The sequence below is a fragment of the Strigops habroptila genome, chromosome 1 (genome assembly GCF_004027225.2).
Source record: "Strigops habroptila isolate Jane chromosome 1, bStrHab1.2.pri, whole genome shotgun sequence".
In the NCBI taxonomy this organism is placed as follows: domain Eukaryota; kingdom Metazoa; phylum Chordata; class Aves; order Psittaciformes; family Psittacidae; genus Strigops; species Strigops habroptila.
Genome location: NC_044277.2, coordinates 54,562,058 through 54,577,103, shown reverse-complemented (window position 1 = coordinate 54,577,103; position 15,046 = coordinate 54,562,058). Strand labels below are relative to the sequence as shown.

Below are 15,046 nucleotides of genomic sequence, written 5' to 3'. Positions count from 1 at the left end.
AGCCCCAGAAGGCCGTGCAAGAGGGAGGGTGGCTGCGCGCTTGCGCGGTGGCGTCCGGCCGGGCCTCAAGGTGATGGTGGGGACGGGCGGCGCTGCACGTTGACTCTGCCGCGCGCGCGGGGCGGGCCGGGGGAGGTGTCGGGAGCCGCGGCCGTTGGTGAAGCCGCCGCGCGGCTCAGGGCTCGCGAGGCGGAGGAGCGGCCGCCGGGATACGAGGTACCCGTGCGGCGGGGCCGGCGGGGAGCGGCCTCCTCCCGCCCCCCCCGGAGACCCCCTGTGCGGCGGTGGGGCTTGAGGGGCAGAGCGCGGCCGGTGGCGGCGGCTGGCGGGGGGCGGCAGGACCCACCGCGCATGGGTGCGCACAACCCCGGCTGGTTTTGCGGTCCCGGGGTGCTGGGCTGCCTGACTGCGGCCGCTGGTGGCCGGGGAGGACGGCCCGCTCGGAGCTCCGCTCTTTGGCAAGCGAGGGGGCGTGTTGGCTGGCGTGAAAAATGTCGGCCGCGAGTCCCTGGCAGCTGTACCGTTAAAGGGCCGTAGTTAGGTCGTGTTCCTTTGGGTGTTTCTCTGCCGAGACACCTGATTCTGTGCGTGCCTTGACTTTTTAGACTACTTAAAGTGGCCGTGCAAATGTTTTCTTGAATAATAAATGTTTTGCACGGGGTTTTTCTTGACTTGCTGTGGCATGTGACAGTTGCGAGCAAAAGGCTGATTTCCCTTAGCAGGAGAATCTCAAAATTGGGAAGTCTGATTTTTCCTCCTTTTACCTGTTCACTGGTAAAACTGTGTTTACTTGCTCGTCCTGATCTTTCAGCACTTTTTTCCTCTTACATATTGTATGGACTAGTTTTGGAGGCCTCTGAATCCATAGGAGGCATAGCGGCTGGCTGTGAACAGGACACGGCCCTCTCGGCAAAGTTGCCTGGAGTTACGGTTCTCATTAGTAATCTGCTTCCGGTAGTTAACTATGAGAGTTATCCAGGAAGTCAGACTGGGAAGTCATATGAAATTTTGTTAAAGCTGCTAAGTCAAATATGGATTTATGTCAGGTATTACTAACTGCATGTTCAGCTTCATTTATGTACGCTTCTGAAATGCCTTCTATAAGCTGGCCCAAAAGGGAAAACGTTACTTTGGAAGGTAGCACCTGAAGTGTCCTAAAGTTCCTTACCAAAACTAATACTGAACTGAAAGCATTCCTCAATTTATCTAAACCCCAAGGTGTTATTGCTGTTACAAGTATAAACATAAAATGACTTGCGAAAGTTTTGCTACTTAAGGGGGACATAGGGAACCGGTTCCTCATTTGGAATGTGTCACTAGCTTACATGACTTGCAGCTGCTTCTGCATAGGAAATGTATGCACAGAGAATAATGTGTCCCCAACATCCATCCCCTCCTATGGGGCTGACAGCAGGTGTTTATATCCTTTTTTCTGTGTAAGGGTTGTTTAAGGCATAAAGGGGTATGACTGGCCTCTGTGGCAGCATTGTTGAACTGCTGCACTTGCCGCTTGAGAAGCACTTCCACCAGGGAGGACACAAAAAATAATGTGATGGTTTGAGTAGGTGGCTATCAGGTGGCTTGCACATGGCAAAAACTGAGTAGGCAAATTCAGACTGTTAAAGACTACATAAGTAATGTAGGAAGTTAAAGATTTGCCTTGCATGACTGTCTACAGATCTACTTCACGGACTATAGTAGCTGGTAAGAAAAGGTTTGATCTGGTTTTGGGTTTTAAAAGGATCGGTATAGTTCTCCTGCTGTAGATGACTTAGCTCCGTGTGTGTGTGCTTATAGGCACCACCAAGAAACTGAAGTCTGTTTTTGCAAGACAGAGTTCTTGGTGTCTCTTTATCTCAGATAACAGCCCTCAGTTTTGCATATTGACATATTTCTGGATCTGTAGGAAGTTCTGAATAGCCTTGAAAATAAGGCCACAACAAATTCAATCACAAAAGGAGAAAGAGCACTGATTTTTAAAATGTAAAACTACTAGTTGAATCCATAGCATTCCTTGCAATTGGTTATTTGGCAGATTGGAAAGAAGATCCAACATAGTTCTTGGTGTTGATGAACACCGTCTGGTGAACCCAGATAGTTGAAGCTGAACTTCTTTGAAAGTTAGATGTCAATGCAAATTCAACATCAATCAGCAATATTTCAGTATTAAGAATGCAATAAAAACACTAGAAGAACAGAGATCTGGGCCCAAAACATGACTGAAGTCCTCCTGGACAGTAAGGTATTATCACAATAGATCCTAAGGATTTTACCTGGATAGGTAAAATCTGATAGGTAACTACCTAGTTCCATGACTTTAGATCAACTTCAGGGTCAGGGATTCTTAATGACTATGAAGTACCTCTAGTATATTCTTTGACTTGAGACATATAGATTGTGTGATATTATGATAACAACAACAATGAAAGAATACTGCTCAGGTTACAGGACTCTTTCTTAATTTTTAAGTTTTGGATCATGATACCTCGAAAAACCACAGATTATTCTTCATGTATCTGTCATTATAATAAACTTACAGTAAGAGTAGAAAGTTATTATTCAGTTAAAAAAATCCTTATGATCTGTTGTGATAATAGCTTCCTAAATTCAGCTGGTCTTGAAGGTACCAGTACAGGTGCGTCAATATGAGCAGCATATGTTGGACTTAAGAATGTATCATTTCAAACTGTCAGGAAAATTATGGTTTAACCAGATACTAGTAGGCCAGATCAGTGTTCATAACTACTGTCAGTCCTCCCGTTTCCTGTCTGTCTTAGTAAATAAGCAGTTAAGGACAGAATTAGCTTTACAGCTGCTTTGTAAGTCTCTTCCAAAAGTGGTTGGTGGAAGAGTTGAGTAGAATGTGAGGGTACTTACCTTTTACTTGCAATGTTAATGCTTAGCCTCAACATATGCCAGTCAGTTTAACTACTTGCTCTTAATATTTTGTAGATTTAAAAGCTGTTTTTGCTGATGTTAAAATTAGATGGCATCTTAGGATAGTACTTTCTGATGGAGGGATGTTTCTGTGCCGAAACACAAGCCTTGGGCTTTGTTGTTTACATCTCATAGAATGCAGTGTGCAGTCACAGGATTCCTTTCTCAATCTGAATGCAGCAATGTAGTAAATCTGCTACTTCAGGCTGTGAGTGGAAACGTTATTGGGGTCTTATTACTGAAGTCCCATCAGAGTTCCTTCTGGTGGAAAGACACAGCTCTAAGTCCGATGCTATTTCGGACACTTGTAGATGGTGTCATTTTGTTGCTTCCGTGGCTGGCAACGTTAGCAGTTGTGTCCACTATGCAAAAGATGCCGGGAAAGGCGTTAAATTGAATAGTGAGCTAGAAAGTTTATCTGTTCCGGTATCAAGACCTTAATAAAAATAATACTACTTTCATAGGAACCGTTCACACTCATTTGTAGAGAACGTGGGGAATAGCATTTACTCAAAATTAGATGAAGAGTGTGGTTTTGAGCATGTGTGTGTTCTGTAAATGTTATGATCAGCACCTTCACACATAATTTTTCAAGATACTCTGATTGATACTACACATATTTCCCCATATGGGCAAGTTTGAATTCACAACAGAGAATTCAACACTTACTTTGAATATTTAGAAAAGATTTATACTGGAAGTGAATGTCTGCCAACAGTAATTCTGCTAGGAGATGAACGTTCTGTATTTTTCGCTGGGAAAAATGACAGCTTTTCAGTTTGAAAATGTGAAATAAATGTGGTGAGAGAATAAAAGAAAAAAATCTTGAACCTAATGCTTCCAGAATGTGAATTCTGTTCTTATTGAAATGAGGAGGGGGGGAGGAGGGAAAGGGGCTGGTTTACACTTATTCGTACTTTGTTTCCAATTGTAAGGCTTCAGAGGTTTTCCTTGAGGATGTGTTTTGAAAGTCTCAGAAGAACTTTCGGTGTATTTGTTGGGTAAAAGACTTGTTACTTATTGGGGGTTGTTGTTTTAACTGTTTTGTAAAATTGTTACATAGTATAATTGGCATTTAAAATATTATGACAGCCAATACTATTGATTACGGTTGGGTTATGGAGGGAAGAGACACAGAACAATGAGAGAAGGCTTGCAAAGATCCAAGGTGGCAAAAATGGCATTTAGCATGGCTAGAAAAGAAACGATTTTGGTAGTCACAATGGAAGATGAGGCAGAAGGCTGTACAAAGTTGATGCGAAGATCTAAGTTTAAGCATATCCTTAATAAACGCAGAGTATCTCCAGTTGGTTCATGAGACCTTTCAGGAATAAATATTTGATCGTAACTCCAAGAGCTGCTTAAATATTATAATCTAAATTATATTTGGCAGCAAAGTCCTGAGTGAGCAGAAAGATTATGAATTAAGAGTTTGACTACTAGAATCCGAATTAAGAATAGCAGGAGTTCTTGAGCAAGGTGGAGTTCAATTTTGTCTTCAATCTTTTGACAGTTCCTGGTAGCTCTGCTAGTGAAAAGAGATGTGCACAGCAACTCTGAACTCTGAAGAGAGGTAGCAGAATTTCATAAAAGAAATATCTTAATCCTGAACATGTAAGTAATAGTCAGGTTTCTAATGCCTTCCAACGTGTCTTAAAATGTAGAGTTGGAACTCTTGAGATTCTCAATGAAAGTTAAAAGAGGTGAGGAAGCTGCCAAAGTTCAATGAACTATGGAGAGGGGAGAGCCGAAGAGATTTTTAAACAACGTTTCAGTGAGGTGTAGAAAAGTGATCTGTGAATTTGTTTGTGTTTTAGCATCTGACCCCTATCACCAGTGCAGTTGTCTTTTTTTTTTTTTTTCCTTTTTTTTCTTTTCAGTCCTGAAAGAATTCAAAGCCATATGCAGGAAACTGCTCACATGAGGCTTCCTTGTGAGTTACCTTTCACAGCCCCTTTTAGTCATTTAGTAGAAACTTCCCACTGCTTTGTAAACCTCCACCCCACCACACACATTCCTCCATGTTAATTGCCCTCTGACAGAAAAACACAAGTGTTTTGAGTGGAATGAACTAATGATATGTTGGGAGACAAGAGGCTATTAGGAGTTGTTTGGGAAAGTTATTACATATGAGTGAAATAAAAAGGAGAGAGCATTAGATCTTATTTTGGTCATTAGCTCAAAGTGAAAGGTAATGTGCAGAAGGGCAAAATAATAAGCAGACAAGTGCAACCTCGGTTTTGAACTAACAAAGGGCTTCTTAAAAAACTTTTTAGCATAGATATATATGGCTATTTTTAAGCTTAGTTAACATCTAAAAGCATAACTTCTCTAACTTGCTTATTGCAGATGTATCTTTAGGGTGAGAAATGGACAAGAAAAAATCAGATCAGATAGTACTTTAAAAGGCAGATTTATTTTTTTTTTTTCTCCTTCCCTTGACATGTGCATATTGTTTTGGGGGGCTCTGGAACCAACATAGAAGATGATCCAGCAAATTTACACTTGCTGGAAGGAATTGTAGAGAGTAAAGACCTTTTGTAGTATTAGTATAAGAGGTGTACTTACGTAAAAATTCAGTAGAGGGCAGAATGAAACTTCTGAATGAAGGAACCCAGTGTAGCTGTTCAGCACTGCAACGCAGGAAACCAGTTGGAAGAGCACCAGTTATTAGAAACATAGTTCTGAAGAGCAGAAAGCACCACAAATGATTGTGATACTTTCTTTTAGAAGAATTAGAGAGTCCATTCACAGTTTAGATAACTCTTGGCTGTGTGCTTAAAATCTAATGCATTCCAATATGGAAGTAAATGGAGATATTGCTGTCGTATTGACTGGGTGCAGATCAGCTGTTAAGCCTCTTGTTTAGCCTTCCAGATCTGTAACTCAACACACAGGCATTGCATTAGGTTCTCCTACTGTGCCTTCCGGATCCAATGTTCAGACTTCATAAATGTCTACAAGAACTTTTATTCTTCCTAAAGCTACTTTCTGTTGTGCTTTCTGATAGTTCAGTATCAGAAGATTGTAGTAGCGAAGATTGCTGTGTGTGAAAACCCTGCGATGGTTTATTCTACTTCCTTGACTACACTGTGTTTGTTTTAGTAAGAACAAGAGTAGTTTAGATAAAACAAGGCTAAACAAGTTGTTGGCTTGAATCCACTTACGTCAGTATTGAGATGTAGTAACATAATCAATATAAAAATTATAACATAGCATTTACTGAGTGAAGATACTAGAGATTAGATGTGATGGAGGTGGGATGGGACTAAGGTTTTAGGATATTTTGGTAAACAAGAGTTTATTTATTTTGCATTTCTCCCTTTAACCTAAAATGTGGTGTTGTGGTTTTAGTTCTAAATGGTAGACAAGATTAGACAGTTAGTGATTCCCAAACTTGAAATTATAACCAAGTTTCTTAGTTTAGAGATTGTGTCAGGGACACTGCAAAAGTAGTAAAGGCCAAAATACAAAATATAAAATGCTTATTCATACACTCTAAAAGTACTAAAACAAAGAATAAAAAGTCTCTGTACACTGCCATTTTCCCATCCATTGGTAGTGACTGCATGTTGTGCTGGAAAGGATTTCTGAAAACTTGGTTTGTGTCCTTTCAAAATTCCGTATGTACGACACAGAAGCCTCAGAGTTGGCTTGATTTTACACTAAAAATGACAAAAATGTAAATCAGTTCTCTGCTTTTGTAGAAAGGTACCTTGGGAGTGAAAAAAGCTCATGGATTTTCGTTGGGAACTCTCCTGTGGCATAATTAATGTTCTTAAACAGTAGCAGAACAAGTAAAAATGTTTTAAAGTAAGTCATCCATATTTACATATTGTGTCCAGAGTGTTTCTGGTAGAACTGAGAAAATAAGCCAGTGTATTCTACATACACTATACCCTCACTTCCCTCAGATGCTTTTTGACGTCTTTTACAAAAGAACTATACACTAAAGTTTTTGCTGTCTTATATCTACCCACATTCTTGTCTTTAATTTCTCTGGTAGCTCAAAAAAGCTTAATTGCAACAGGGTAAGTATTTTTATACAAATTACCCTGATGAAAGTTTCATCTGGCAGCATCTCTGGCATGATTTCACTTTCCAACGGCAGATATCCGTAGCAGCCTTTGCTGTACCTATATGGGCCTGGCTTGTTACTTCTGTGTTTTCCAATGATCCCTTGTTTCTTTTTTGCATAAACTGTAAGACACATCCAAACCTATGAATTTGTGGTAGTCACATAGACCAACTCTGTGATATTAAAAGATCCTGAACTTTTATTGTCCTCAGGAACAAAAGCAAGTCTAATCTCTACTTGCTAGTAATCACTGGAAGGCAAAGATTTAGCAAATGCAGGAGATGGGGTACTCCTGCAGTAACTGTGCACTGTAATGAGGAGCTGATCTTTTCCCTAAGAGGCCACTAGAGTGCTCCCTTTACGTCATAGGGCTTGTTAGTAGCTTGCCATGAGACAGAGGAACTAAATGGATGACCAAGAATCCCAACCAGGTTTATGCCCTGAACAGCCAAGATCTCTTCAGCTCAGTTTACAGCCAGCTTGAGATACCACTAGTTAGCCAGAATATGACGGCACTGAAGAGGAGACCGTACCCCAGATGTTTGCATGTCATTTCATAGTTTGTCATACTAGCATCTGTTGAGTCGCTGACCACATGGGATTCTTACAGCAGAGAACAGCTATATTTGTCCTTCGACAGCTCAGTGTTTTGGGGTTTTTTCTCCTTGTGATAAAAGAAATTTAATGTAGAAATCTACGATGCTTTAAAACAATTTCTGCTCCCCACCTTCCCAACCCCTTCCTTCACAAAATTCTCATGCCACAGAGCAGCTGCTTTTCCACCCTGGTATCTGAAGCTTCTGTCCTTTTCTGAGCCTTTGCAGTATTGTGCAGCAGCATGGCAAAAAAGAAATACACACACTGAAATGAAGAAACAACTTTTGATAAGTCACTAGATGGAATTTTGGATACCGTTTAGGTTACTATGCTAAATTCCTTAGAATCTGAGTGGTTTTAACAACCTCAAGTTACAGGGGCAATTGTGTAGCTTATATAGCTTTGGTAATTTCTTTAAGAAACGTATTATACTTAGAAAATAAAATCATGTCTCAAATCCATAGGCTGACACTCTTACCCTCGGTGTTAGAGAACTTTCCCTTTGACCAGCCAGGTCCTGCATCGTGGAGAAAAAAATCCTTTAGTTAATGAGTTTCAAGTCCATCTGAGGATATAGGGGGGAAAAAAAGGTCTCATGGCAAGTCTTGTCAGTGGCCCTGGTAGTTCCCGTCTTTAAAGGCATCGGTGGCATTCTATTTTTAAGTCTTATATGACTCTTGATTATTGATTGATTCTTATTAATAATTTTTCTTTTTTTACTGTGAACTCTGTTCAAAAGAGTGTATAGAGTATAGAATGTGAAAGGTTACATCAAAACTAAAAATGTATTGACACTGAAAATTAATTAATTGCACATCAGGGAGTTCATACTACATTTACTTAAGCTCAAAGTGTCACTCAAACTGTCAGTTGCTACTAGAAGTGAAGCTTAAAGGATAACTTTTCAATAACTGTGCCAGATTATGCAGATAAAAGCAGTAGATAGCCCTAAACATCCAAAAATGTTTTTAGAGAGTAGAATGAGTATTTTAGCTGTGAGGAGCAGAGTGTGTTAAGTGAAGGGGCCATTTTAGTTCAGAATGCTAAAGAAGAGTGGTGTAAAATTATTTGATTAATAAAGGTAACAATTTCTGCAAAGCCAGATAATGAAAACCTTTTAAAGTAGAAGAATAGAAAGCAATGTAAAATTTGAGAATCTTGAGTGGCATTGGAGCAAATAGATTATTGAAATGCAATTTGTTCATTCTTTTTTTTCTTGTTTCCTCTCTATAGAAACCTCAGCCACACTTCATCAAAATGCAACGGGGTCTATTCCATACTGCTTCTCAGCTGGCACATGGGACGTACTTGGTTCTTCCTCGCACTGGTATCTTTCAGTGCTTAAAAGGACAATCAGTGTTGTCTAATATTGGATGCAAAGTGATTTTGGCACTGGACCCTCCTAAACGCTGTCTTCACGCAGGTGCAGCATGCTTTGCCTCAAATAAAAGTGCTTCTTCATCACAGCCAGCAGACAGTCCTCACAAAGTGCTAGAAGAGAGAAATCATTTGACTTCAGCCACTGATACAGCCAAGCAGAGCCCTGTAGAATCAGATTCTTCAGAACTTGATCCATTACAAGACAAATCAATTAGTCTTGTTCAGAGATTTAAGAAAACTTTTAAGCAGTATGGAAAAGTCATGATTCCCGTGCATCTTCTGACTTCCACTGTGTGGTTTGGATCCTTTTACTATGCAGCTATGCAGTAAGTTGATATTTTGTTGCAGTGCCCAATACTGCTGTTGAATTGAGACTGACTTTCACAGGTGAAGGGAAATATAAATTATTATATATATATAAAAGTACATCTATACATAATAGGGAAACGAGGGTACATTTTTAGTTGAAGCATAACATTAATATCAAAAGCATATAGGGTTCAGGAGTGTTATGTACACACTACTATCATGCGGTTATTGCTGTGTACTAGATATGTTGGTAACATTTGAATGAATGCTCATCTCCCCAAAAGATGCATGGATGCAAACAGCATTGAAATTAGTAGTAAACTTTCACAAGGTAAAGATAGGGATTTGCAATCCTGATTTCAAAATGCTAGGTGAGATCTTTATAGACCTATTCTTTTTTTGTTGTTGGACTTGAGGGTCATTTCACCACTTCCTTTCCCCCTTCATCCCCAGTCCTGTCTCATCATTGGACTTCCATGTTGTTCACCTCACCCTGAGCTCCTCACAAGCCATGTGTATCTTTTCCCTTTTACTTCTGTTTCTTGTCTTTCCTGCCTTCCAGTGAAAAATTGCTACTGTAGGCCAGACTTTTTAATCGGAAGTTAAATATTTGTGTGGCTAAAAAAAAAAAAAAAAAAAAAAACAAACTATGCTAGCTTTAGTTTATTTCAGCTGTAACATGTGCCAGATACTGTTCTGGAAAATGGCATTTGTTAGGGGAAAAAAAACCCTAAATCAGATATGAGCTGCTAGTCAGATGAAAGAGGTTTTATCTATCTGCAAATGGTTTGCTAAATATAAGTAAATGTTTATCTCTGGATTGCTAGTGTTGTATATTTAATAATAGAAAGCATGAAACAACAATAGTTTGTGGTGGTAAGGATGGGGCTTAGACATCAGAATGCCTTACCACACAAGTGTTTGTTTTAGTTACTCTAACCAGCTGGCATAATTGCCCTTTCTAGGAGCTATAGATCCAAATGTCATTCTAAATTTAGCTCCTGTCCGAGAAATAAAGGTCTTGAGCTATAAAAATATTTTGCTTTGGAAGAATTCAGGTTGATGCTTACATCCAAGCATTTCAAACTGAGTGAAGATTGCTTTCTTGAAACACTGAAGTTGGCTGCTAAAATAGGTATTTGACGCATCAAAACGACTGGAATATTTAACCAGAAAGTAATTATAACAAAGCTTCAGTTTGTCATGCCACAGGAGCAGCACCCTCTTCAAGTGGAAAAATAACTTTCAGAATGCCTGCTCATGATATGAGACGAAACAATGGTGGTTTATGAAATAACACAGTTAATGCTGTCTTTCAGATCTTGCTCTGTCTCCATTTTCTATTCTGGGGATAGGCTTTCAGATTGTAGCTTCTAGTAACTGTTAGTAACATACTGCCTGCTATTGTTCCTGATGTTAAAGTACACATGTACAGAAGAATGCTTTAAATATTAGTAGAAATTGGTAAAGATACACTAATAATACTACATCTTTAAATATTGGAAAGTCAGGTCTTCTATAACTGCATTCTACAGTAGCTTTCTAATGTAAGATGAGCTGTCTGTTTTTTCTTTAGTGCTGATGTTAGCTTCCCTGGTTTTCAAATAGAAAGAAATTGTGGTAGGAGCTCCCTCCACCCATCTTGACAAAGTAGAACAACTGGGCACAAAACCCTTGAAGTCTTGTCCATATAACATGTTGCTTCCTCTTCTTTTGCCACATTCCATTTGTTTGATATATTTGAAAGTGAATGGTGGACACTGAAGTATGGACTCTCTGTTTCTGGGCATGCTGCAGATCAGTCTGAAATTTTATAAAGAAAACAAAAAGGTAATTTTAGGCAAAACAGAACATGAAGTTGAACCTGCACAACTGGAGCCTGAGTGCTTGTCTTACCACCATTATATCTACTTAGCTCCAAACATAATAAATTGGGACACAGGTAAGTTAGTAGTTACTGAGCCCAACAGGGATAATATAGATGTGTCACATCTTGGAATGCTGAAAAGAAAGTTAATTTGCCTATATGTACAAAAACACAAATCCTGTAAGTATGTTGCTTAGATGAAACAATACTTCACTATCAAATTATGAAGTTGGTATAATAGAGTTTAAGAATGGAAATAAATCACTGTTCAGGTTTCACATTCCAATTCAGGTTGCCAATTCTTTTCTCTTTTGTAGAGGAGTGAACGTTGTTCCATTCCTAGAGTTAATTGGCTTACCAGACAACATAGTGAACATCTTGAAAAATTCCCAGAGTGGAAATGCACTAACTGCGTATGCATTGTATAAAGTAAGTATAATTACAGTTTGTAAATAAGCTCTAAATCTTGCCTGGTGAACTAAACAGGGTTTACTTGTTTACAGCAGAAAGAATTAATAGTGTTTTCTCTCTTTGATAGTTACACATACTTGAGCATTCATTTTTGTAGTAAAAATAGTCACATGCAAGTTCATAGAATCATAGAATAGTTAGGGTTGGAAAGGACCTTAAGATCATCTAGTTCCAACCCCCCTGCCATGGGCAGGGGCACCACACAATAAACCATGTCGCCCAAGGCTCTTTCCAGCTTGGCCTTGAACACCGCCAGGGATGGAGCATTCACAACTTCCTTGGGCAACCCATTCCAGTGCTTCACCACCCTCACTGTAAAGAACTTCCTTATATCTAACCTAAACAGGCTCTGTATTTCTTTAAGGAGTTTATCTGTATTTCTAAAATAACTTGTTTGCTGCAGAATTATTCTCTGCCCTCAGAGATTTTAATTACAACCAAGTTATTCCTCTATATCCCTGATGATAACCAGGATAAAGAGGTAAAGCCTAAACACCTTATGATTTCCAGATGAAAGTGCAGTTATTTTTATCCTAGAGGATTCACTAGTTTGTCTTCGTACTTTAGCTCTCCGTCGTCACGTACTTCAATTGCCCACCGGAATCAGTTACTCGCATTCAGGTCTGGGTCTCTATTGTGCACAGTCTGTTTGGGAAACATGTCAGACCGTGCAAAACCGAAATACTGTATTCGCTTCAAATGCCGCTCATCAAAACATCACATTTGGAAACTTCTTGACTGTTATTTAAAGGAGTTATTTTCAAAAAGAAAAAAGAAAAAGTGAAAGCACTACTCTTGCCAATTATTCCTGTGCCTAGAAGAGACCAATAAATACATGTGGTTAAATATAAAGGTTTTATTATAGCTGGGAGATCTGGCAGTGTTGGAAGAAACTTGTAAGATGTGGAAGCACTAGCATAGGTGGCAAATGGAAAATTGTACAGGCTTTTCTTTGAAGTTCTGAAAGAGCAGGTTAGTCTATCTACAATAACAAACCTGGTTTGTAGCGCCTTGGATTAGTGGACCTTTTAAGGTCTCCTTTAGCTCCAGTTTTCTACATGTGGGTCCTAGTTTTGGACTGAAAGATGCCTATACTCTTGTGAATTTTAGAATTTAAAGCGTATCTTCTTGTCAGTATTTCCTTTTTGCTTACGTGGCTCCGTGTTTACATGCTGTCTGTTCTGAATTGCATTCTGAGATGCCTAATGCATGTCCCATCAGCTGCACAGAGAGGATTTCAGGTTTTAGGGGTTTGTTTTTTTGTTTGTGTGGTTTTTGTTGTTTTGTTTTATGGAAGTCTAATGCCTACACTGGTTTTATCAGAAGATATGCATTTCTGGGGGAATGCACTGTAAATTGGCTTATTTCCTTATAAATAGAAGAACTTCTTAGTATCTGATGCTGGCCAAAATAAGTTCTCAATATTAAAAATACCTGTTGATAGATAATATTGTCCTGTTTTGCTTATATGGTGTCCTCTTTGTTTTCTTGAAGATTGCAACTCCTGCCAGATACACTGTGACTTTGGGAGGAACATCCATCTCTGTTAAGTATCTACGTAAGCATGGCTACATGTCCACACCACCACCAGTAAAGGAATATATACAAGATAGGATGGGGGAAACAAAGGATAAGATTACAGAGAAGATGGGGGAAACAAAGGATAAGATTACAGAGAAGATGGAGGAAACAAAAGATAAGATTACAGAGAAGATGGAGGAAACAAAAGATAAGATTACAGAGAAGATACAAGAAACCAAAGATAAAGTTTCATTTAAAAAAATAAAGGAGTAGGAGAGATGCTTAATTTTTGGATATATCAAACTTAGCACTTTAACCCTTTGTGAGGCAGGATATACGAAGTGCACTTCTGAGCTTTTTTTTCTCTCCCCCCTTCCGAGACTACAGTTGCTTTGTGGATTTAAAATTTCTGTACATTCACCAAGGTTAAAGTTCGCTGGGGGAGAGGTGGTAATGAGATTTCAACTTGCAGATGGAAAAGTGCATCTCGGATTAGAAGTCCGTATGTCCATTGGTAATAGTGTTAACAGCTACTCTGTCTTCTCCTTTTTTCTTTTTATCTCCACCACAAACGCACCCTCCCCGTACCCTCCAAAGATAGTTTCTTCTAAAAGCCACTACTTTATTCTTCCATCATAGTGCACAGCCATTACTCCATTAGACTGAATCTTCCATTAAATGTGAAGGAAGATTTCTCTCTCTACTGGGAAAGACAACATATTTTGGTTTTCAGAGTATGTGGGCCCAGGCCTCTTCACTTGTGATCATCTCTCAACTTGGTGACAGACCATTATCACTGGTACTGCGCATGAAGGAATCGATGGATTAGCTACTTGGCCCGAATGAATTCTAATGGCTGCATTGACTTGAGCTGAGCTGTGATCCTTTAGAGGTTGAGACTATGAATCTTTCTTGGACAGTATATCTTTTCAGAAATCTCAACTGAAAGCTCTAAGAAGATTAATTAATCACAGTAGCCATACTGTCAAGTATACTTTGTTTCCTAAAGTTGATTTACAGTAGAAAATTACTAAATGATATTAATAATTGTATATTAAAAATTAGGTTATTTTTTTATCATATTAAAGTTTACAAAACTGTTCTATTTCATTTTGGGGGGGGGGGGGGAACCTGAAAGAGAAGTTTACTTGAGAAATGGGTATATTAAGTGGATTTTTAAATACATGCAAAGTTAGAGTTAAACCCAAAAGTTCTTCCTCCTATTCAGGAATCCCTCAGACTTCAGTAGAACAATTCAACTAAAATAAATAAGCATAATTTCTGAGACAGTCTACCAAACTTTCTTTCCTTCTAGATTTTCTTGGGTCAAGCAAATACTTACTCATAGCTGAAGGCTGAAATGCTGTCTCAAAGATGTCTTAAAGGACTAAAGTTGGAACTCTTGTATTTGACTGGGCAGGCAAACTGCTCTCATGGCTTTATTCAAATGCAAGCTAACGAACTGTGTTTTTCCTATTCGTATTACAGGTCTCACTTTCTAGCCAGCCTCTGCCTGTGTATCTTGTTTGACAAAGGTGGGGTTTTTGCAGGGGAGTATGGGGAAGCAAGAGAGTTGAACCCTGAGCTTTGTAAATGACTAGAGTAAAAGAATTATAGCTGATAAAGTATTGGCTCTGCTCCACTCTTATGTTTTCAGTCAAGTCACTGAGGGCCTCCCTGTGTTTTAGTGAGTTTAACTTCATTAACTTAATTGTGCAGGATTGATTACACACTCCTCTGCCTCATGTCCACATGTCAAATAGTAACTGCAATGTAATGCCTACCTCACAGGGATGTTGTGAGGAATAATCATTGTATATTCGGTGCCCTGAAGATGTAAAGTGCCATGTTTCTGATAAATATTATTAAAAAAAATAATCTGTGAA

The 15,046-nt window shown here is 39.1% G+C and overlaps 1 protein-coding gene across 4 annotated transcripts; it reads left to right on the top strand.

The window, feature by feature from the left end:
• Position 1: 1 nt before the first annotated feature.
• Positions 2–15,046, top strand: FAM210A (family with sequence similarity 210 member A). Of its 4 annotated transcripts, none has more exons than XM_030482370.1 (4): positions 2–70; positions 8,846–9,318; positions 11,486–11,597; positions 13,134–15,046. In XM_030482370.1, the coding sequence occupies exons 2-4, from the start codon at positions 8,870–8,872 to the stop codon at positions 13,431–13,433; spliced, it is 861 nt and encodes a 286-aa protein (XP_030338230.1). In that variant the 5' UTR covers positions 2–70; positions 8,846–8,869; the 3' UTR covers positions 13,434–15,046. The 4 variants fall into 4 exon arrangements, with proteins under 4 accessions (XP_030338230.1, XP_030338213.1, XP_030338224.1 ...); XM_030482353.1 differs by lacking the exon at positions 2–70 and adding an exon at positions 96–216; XM_030482364.1 differs by lacking the exon at positions 2–70 and adding an exon at positions 853–1,561.

What these genes read in the sequence shown, in the direction of transcription:
- FAM210A (XM_030482370.1), top strand. Translation starts at nt 8,870, where the DNA reads ATGCAACGGGGTCTATTCCATACTGCTTCTCAGCTGGCACATGGGACG. An exon ending in TTTTACTATGCAGCTATGCA is followed by an intron (nt 9,319 to 11,485) that starts GTAAGTTGATAT and finishes TCTCTTTTGTAG; the next exon opens with AGGAGTGAACGTTGTTCCAT. An exon ending in CTGCGTATGCATTGTATAAA is followed by an intron (nt 11,598 to 13,133) that starts GTAAGTATAATT and finishes GTTTTCTTGAAG; the next exon opens with ATTGCAACTCCTGCCAGATA.